At 48.7% G+C, this 6,682-nt stretch overlaps 1 protein-coding gene across 1 annotated transcript in view; it reads left to right on the forward strand.

Annotated features, from left to right (window-relative positions):
• The window catches only part of parapinopsina (parapinopsin a), a 37,094-nt gene extending 32,808 nt beyond the window's left edge, over positions 1-4,286 (forward strand). The window contains exons 4-6 of the mRNA XM_056240434.1: positions 1,771-2,099; positions 3,158-3,400; positions 4,143-4,286. Coding sequence (XP_056096409.1) covers positions 1,771-2,099; positions 3,158-3,400; positions 4,143-4,286 — 716 coding nt within the window. The remainder of the gene's footprint in view (positions 1-1,770; positions 2,100-3,157; positions 3,401-4,142) is intronic.
• Positions 4,287-6,682: the final 2,396 nt, after the last annotated feature.

A 6,682-nucleotide genomic window follows, 5' to 3' on the forward strand; every position in this document is an offset into this window, starting at 1 on the left:
GTGGGTCGCTCCAGCTTGTGTAACGCTGTGGGTCGCTCCAGCTTGTGTAACGCTGTGGGTCCGTGTGTAACGCTGTGGGTCGCTCCAGCGTGTGTAACGCTGTGGGTCCGTGTGTAACGCTGTGGGTCCGTGTGTAACGCTGTGGGTCGCTCCAGCTTGTGTAACGCTGTGGGTCCGTGTGTAACGCTGTGGGTCTGTGTGTAACGCTGTGGGTCGCTCCAGCTTGTGTAACGCTGTGGGTCCGTGTGTAACGCTGTGGGTCCGTGTGTAACGCTGTGGGTCCGTGTGTAACGCTGTGGGTCTGTGTGTAACGCTGTGGGTCACTCAAGCGTGTGTAATGCTGTGGGTCCGTGTGTAACGCTGTGGGTCCGTGTGTAACGCTGTGGGTCCGTGTGTAACGCTGTGGGTCGCTCCAGCGTGTGTAACGCTGTGGGTCCGTGTGTAACGCTGTGGGTCGCTCCAGCGTGTGTAACGCTGTGGGTCCGTGTGTAACGCTGTGGGTCCGTGTGTAACGCTGTGGGTCCGTGTGTAACGCTGTGGGTCCGTGTGTAACGCTGTGGGTCCGTGTGTAACGCTGTGGGTCGCTCCAGCGTGTGTAACGCTGTGGGTCCGTGTGTAACGCTGTGGGTCGCTCCAGCGTGTGTAACGCTGTGGGTCCGTGTGTAACGCTGTGGGTCGCTCCAGCGTGTGTAACGCTGTGGGTCCGTGTGTAACGCTGTGGGTCCGTGTGTAACGCTGTGGGTCCGTGTGTAACGCTGTGGGTCCGTGTGTAACGCTGTGGGTCCGTGTGTAACGCTGTGGGTCGCTCCAGCGTGTGTAACGCTGTGGGTCCGTGTGTAACGCTGTGGGTCCATGTGTAACGCTGTGGGTCCGTGTGTAACGCTGTGGGTCGCTCCAGCGTGTGTAACGCTGTGGGTCCGTGTGTAACGCTGTGGGTCGCTCCAGCGTGTGTAACGCTGTGGGTCCGTGTGTAACGCTGTGGGTCGCTCCAGCGTGTGTAACGCTGTGGGTCCGTGTGTAACGCTGTGGGTCCGTGTGTAACGCTGTGGGTCCGTGTGTAACGCTGTGGGTCCGTGTGTAACGCTGTGGGTCCGTGTGTAACGCTGTGGGTCGCTCCAGCGTGTGTAACGCTGTGGGTCCGTGTGTAACGCTGTGGGTCCGTGTGTAACGCTGTGGGTCCGTGTGTAACGCTGTGGGTCCGTGTGTAACGCTGTGGGTCCGTGTGTAACGCTGTGGGTCGCTCCAGCGTGTGTAACGCTGTGGGTCCGTGTGTAACGCTGTGGGTCGCTCCAGCGTGTGTAACGCTGTGGGTCCGTGTGTAACGCTGTGGGTCCGTGTGTAACGCTGTGGGTCCGTGTGTAACGCTGTGGGTCCGTGTGTAACGCTGTGGGTCCGTGTGTAACGCTGTGGGTCGCTCCAGCGTGTGTAACGCTGTGGGTCCGTGTGTAACGCTGTGGGTCCGTGTGTAACGCTGTGGGTCCGTGTGTAACGCTGTGGGTCCGTGTGTAACGCTGTGGGTCGCTCCAGCGTGTGTAACGCTGTGGGTCCGTGTGTAACGCTGTGGGTCGCTCCAGCGTGTGTAACGCTGTGGGTCGCTCCAGCGTGTGTAACGCTGTGGGTCCGTGTGTAACGCTGTGGGTCCGTGTGTAACGCTGTGGGTCCGTGTGTAACGCTGTGGGTCCGTGTGTAACGCTGTGGGTCCGTGTGTAACGCTGTGGGTCCGTGTGTAACACTGTGGGTCCGTGTGTAACGCTGTGGGTCGCTCCTCAGGCATCGCCGGCCTGTGCTCGGTGGCCGTCGTCGCGCTGGAGCGCTGTCTGGTGGTGTGCCGGCCCGTGGGCTCGCTCTGCTTCAGCACCAGGCATGCGGTGGCCGGGTTGGCGGCGGCCTGGCTCTGGTCCTTCCTCTGGAACACGCCGCCGCTGTTCGGCTGGGGGGGCTTCGAGCTGGAGGGCGTTCGGACCAGCTGTGCGCCGGACTGGTACAGCAGGAACTGGGCCAACGTCTCCTACATCCTCTGCTACTTCCTTCTCTGCTTCGCTCTGCCCTTCTCTGTCATCGTTGTGTCCTACACTCGCCTCCTGTGGACCCTGAGACGGGTAGGGGATTCGCTCTATGCTAATGAGCGCAACATAGTGTCAGCCCAGATCCGGCCCACATCCGGTGCACCTTGAGTCCACGGGTCCTGGATCTGGGCCGACACTATAGCTGCATTCAAGTCATAGGGAGGAAGTCATTTTCATATTTGTCCTTATCAGAAATTGTAGTATGTTTTATAGATGTTTACAGCACTTTATCCTTCATCCTTCCCTCGCGGGTCAAAATGACGCGAACCCTGAGATTTTACCGTTAAATTACTAGATTTGATCAATAAATAATAAATAAATAGTAATTTAAGCACATTCCTCACATTCTTTCAACTTAACTCACAATTGTATGCATAACCCTTTTTTATTCAGATCTAAATATCTTACATTGGGTGTCTTTGCCGACCTCTTGTGGGAAAATGATAATTTCATGACTCTAGATGGCATTATAGCTCCATATGGAGCAAATGAGCTGTTCCGCTGGGTTCTAAAGCCAGTTTCTCTTCAGTGTGCATTCAGATACACATGTAGACATTATAAAATAATTTTTTGGTAAAGTTTTTAGTTTGAATTTTGAGCATTTTTAGTTTTTTCTACATGCACTGAAGCATTCCTCGCATTCCATTCATTCCTAAGGGAGTCACATTAAAGGGAAGGATTAGTTACTTTTTTAAATTTCAATCACAAAACTATTATTTTGTGTGTGTGTGTGTGTGTGTGTGTGTGTGTGTGTATTCGTGGTTCAAGTGCGACAAAAGTCCTGGGGTCTTGGACCCCTCTGATGAACACTACATTTTTTAAATTTGAAATGACCCGAGGGAAAGATAAGAAACGTAAATGCTGTCATATGTTCCACGAATTGTGGTGGACTTTTCTTGTTTGTTCTGTTCCCTGTTTTGTGGCATGGTCATGTTTGGTTTCTCTGTCGTGTTTGTCTTCCTCGTCACCATCTTGCCTTAGTTCTAGTAATGTATTAGTTGTCACGGTTTCTAACTGGTTCTCACCTGTTCCTTGTTCTGTTGATGAGCGCTCTCCTGACTCCTCAGCGGGTGTGTGTTGTGCCTGTGCAGGTGAGCCGGCTGGAGGGGCCGGAGCGGGCCAGCACCTCGCGGGCCGAGACCCAGGTGGCCTGTATGGTGGTCGTCATGGTGATGGCCTTTCTGCTCACCTGGCTGCCCTACGCCGCACTCGCTCTGTCTGTGATCATAGACCCCGAGCTTCACGTCGACCCCGTGATCGCCACGCTTCCCATGTACCTGGCCAAGAGCAGCACGGTGTTCAACCCCATAATCTACATATTCATGAACCGACAGGTGAGTCAGGGAACTCCGTTGTTTTCATCATCAGATAGAGCTGAACTGAGCCTGGGAATACGGGGAGAGACACACAAGCTCTAGACATCATCTGCATCTTCTGCCCGAAACTAAACATTTTGCAGGGTTTCATGAACATCAAGATCAAATATTTTGTGTGAAACATGAAAATAATGTATGTATCCTGGTTACATGTGTTACATGTCAAGTCAGCTTTATTTATACAGCGCTTTATACATTACAGATTGTTTCAAAGCAGCTTTACAGCGATAACAGGAAAATTATGCATATCGGCTGAAGTCAGTCCAGTGTTGAATGTACTTATCATATCTTATTATGCATTACATGCAAATAACCATATTCCTAACACTAACCACATGTTGTTAATTTATATTATTATATGAGATTTATACGGTAAAACCTACGCCACCATCACTGTGATCAAGAGCTGAGGTTCAGATATGATAATGAGCGTTTGCTTTCTGACCAATCACAGCAGAGCAGCTCTCAGAGAGGCGGGGCTTAGAGAGACTGAATCTCCAATGGAAGCGTTTCAGACACTGAGAGAAAGAGCTGAAGCTGCAGTGGAGATTATGAGGACATTAATGTGTGTTTGATCATGGATGAATGTGAATCTGTTGTAGGAGACGCCAAAACAACATTAGCGGCCTTTAAAATAGCAGAATAGGGGCTCTTTAATTCAGTTTTCAGCTGATATGTTTGATCTGAAACTCTGTCTCAGTTCCGGGAGCGCGCCGTGCCGTTCCTCCTGTGCGGCAGAAACCCGTGGGCCGGTGACCCGGGAGACTCGGAGAAGGAGACCACAGTATCATCCGTCAGGAGGAGCAACCGGGTCTCGCCTGGATCCCCTCACACGCGTGACTGACGACGGATCAGAACATCTGTCTCTCACGCTTTCACTGCAGTTGTCAAGTACTGGCATGATTGTTTTGCTCTGTTACGGCTGTGTTTGTTTAAATAGGTTGTATATTGCATTCGAATAGTTAAAGGGGTTATTGATTATGATTTCACGTTTCTAACTGTAGTGAGTGTGTGTAATGTTGCTGTTTGAGCATAAACAACATCTGCACAGTTACAACGCTCAGAGTTCAGAGCAAAGGGAGAGATTTACTTTTACAGAACTCGCTTTTTAAGGACTACAACAAACGGCTGGTAGAACCATAGATATCATATAATAAAGGCTAGATGTCTCGTCCGCGCTGCTGGCCAATGGAGGTCGACATCCGCACTGGCGGCCATCTTGCCACAGGCAGCTCGCTCACTCGTAACATTGTGTTTTAATGGTGCATGTACTTTTAAATAACCATAACTTGGTTCTACCGATTTTCAAACGGTTTGGTTTGTTATAAACGTCAGAGATGTAGTTATGACACTGCATACATATGAATAATTATAACATATATGTTCAAGCATTCAGAATTATAGCCATGTTAATAACGTTTGTAAGGAACCAAACCGTTTTTAAATCCGTCAAGATTTCAGCGAGATAAGAGGATTTGTGTTCATGCTGATCACTCACCTTACATCAGAGCCTGCCTGTGACAAGATGGCCGAACGGTGATGCCGGAAGTGACTCCGCCGTAAGACATCTAGCCTTTATTATATGATATCTATGGGTAGAACTACACGAGCTTCCTACCGGGTTAGTGACATCACTGGCCCTAAGATTTACATAAACCCCGCCCCCGGCACACGATAGATTATCATGACAGAATATGCTAATCAATGACTAGAAGATAACTCCACATCTGCACCTTATAAACTAACCATTCAGAGATGTCCTGTCGCTCTACATGTCGTCACTTCTGACTGAGTCTCTCCATCATTGACTCCAGTTTGAACATAAAATCCAGAACAGTTTCTGTCTGCATGAGGTAATTGGAGCTGCTACCACACACACACGCACGCACACACACACACACACACACACACAAGCTCTTGAAGCTCCGCCCCCTGTGCATTTAAAGGGACACACACGAAACGGTGCGTTTGTGCTCACCCTCAAAAAGTGCAGACTGATCTCATGAAATGGCGTATGTATGACACGCCAATTCGTATTTCCATAATTGGCGTGCTATCAACACGCATAATCGCTTTTCAGCGTGTTTATGAACGCCTTTGACTTAACGTTATATTACTGTATTATGTATATATAAATATATGACCTACCCCAACCCCGTCCCTAAACCTACCCGTCACTGGGGTTAATACCATTTATGAGTCTTCTCCTACCATCCTAGGAAAAGAAATATCGCTCCACAGATGTAGATATAGATTTTGCTTCGTTTCGCTCGGACATTTAACGGCGTAGACATACACGCGGAATCACTCGGACATTTAATGGCGTAGACATACACGCAAAAGATTTCGGCGCGGACACACACGCGGATAGCTCAAAATGCGTATAGATAACACGCCACTTGACTTGAAAGTGGCGTGTATGTTTACGCAAAGTCATGATGTCATGTTGCAAAGTGACAATTTTAACATGCTATATAAAAATATCTGTGGGGTATTTTGAGCTGAAGCTTCACACACACACACACACTGGGGACATCAGAGGCTTATTTTACATCTTGTGGACAGAGCATTATACCACCCCTTTAAATGCATGTGCTAATCCACTTAAAACTCCATGTAATCATATTATAGATAATATTCTCGAGCGACTCTTCCACCATATGTCTTCGTTCGTGAGAGTCTGTGCATCTAGCTGATTAAATGGGACTTGCTCATTAGCAGCATCTGTCCATGATGGACTGAGCAATGCTGGGAATCAGCTACGGTCGTAATGAAGGAGGACTTCTGCACTTCCGATGCTTCACCGGCACAACGGAGGCGTGAATGCCCAACATCAGTAATGTACATTTGGGCCGCACGTGAAGAACATGCAGACTCTGCAGCCGGGACATGGATCTCAATATACCAATGTAAATCTGAACAGTTAAATCCTGAATTCTGAATTAAATGTGTAGTTATGAATCGTGACCACCAAGAATGTTTTGTAAATCTTAATAAATCTCTCTCTCTCCGTCTCTCTCATTAATTAATTTAAAAATAGCCTAAATGTAATGTTACCACACGACTTTATTCTCTTAAAGTCCCCCTGTGGTGTAAATCCAGCTTTTAATGTTGTTTATGTGTCTATGTGGTGTTTTTATTACGCTTTAAGACACACATGTGTAAGTTCATAAATCGACAGCATTAATCTAGACACAGATATCGGATCCCAGTCGTGTCTAAAGTGATGAAACAGGCGAG

Source organism: Rhinichthys klamathensis, unplaced genomic scaffold, assembly GCF_029890125.1.
Source record: "Rhinichthys klamathensis goyatoka isolate OS25496 unplaced genomic scaffold, OSU_Roscu_1.1 h1tg000599l_1, whole genome shotgun sequence".
Taxonomy (NCBI): domain Eukaryota; kingdom Metazoa; phylum Chordata; class Actinopteri; order Cypriniformes; family Leuciscidae; genus Rhinichthys; species Rhinichthys klamathensis.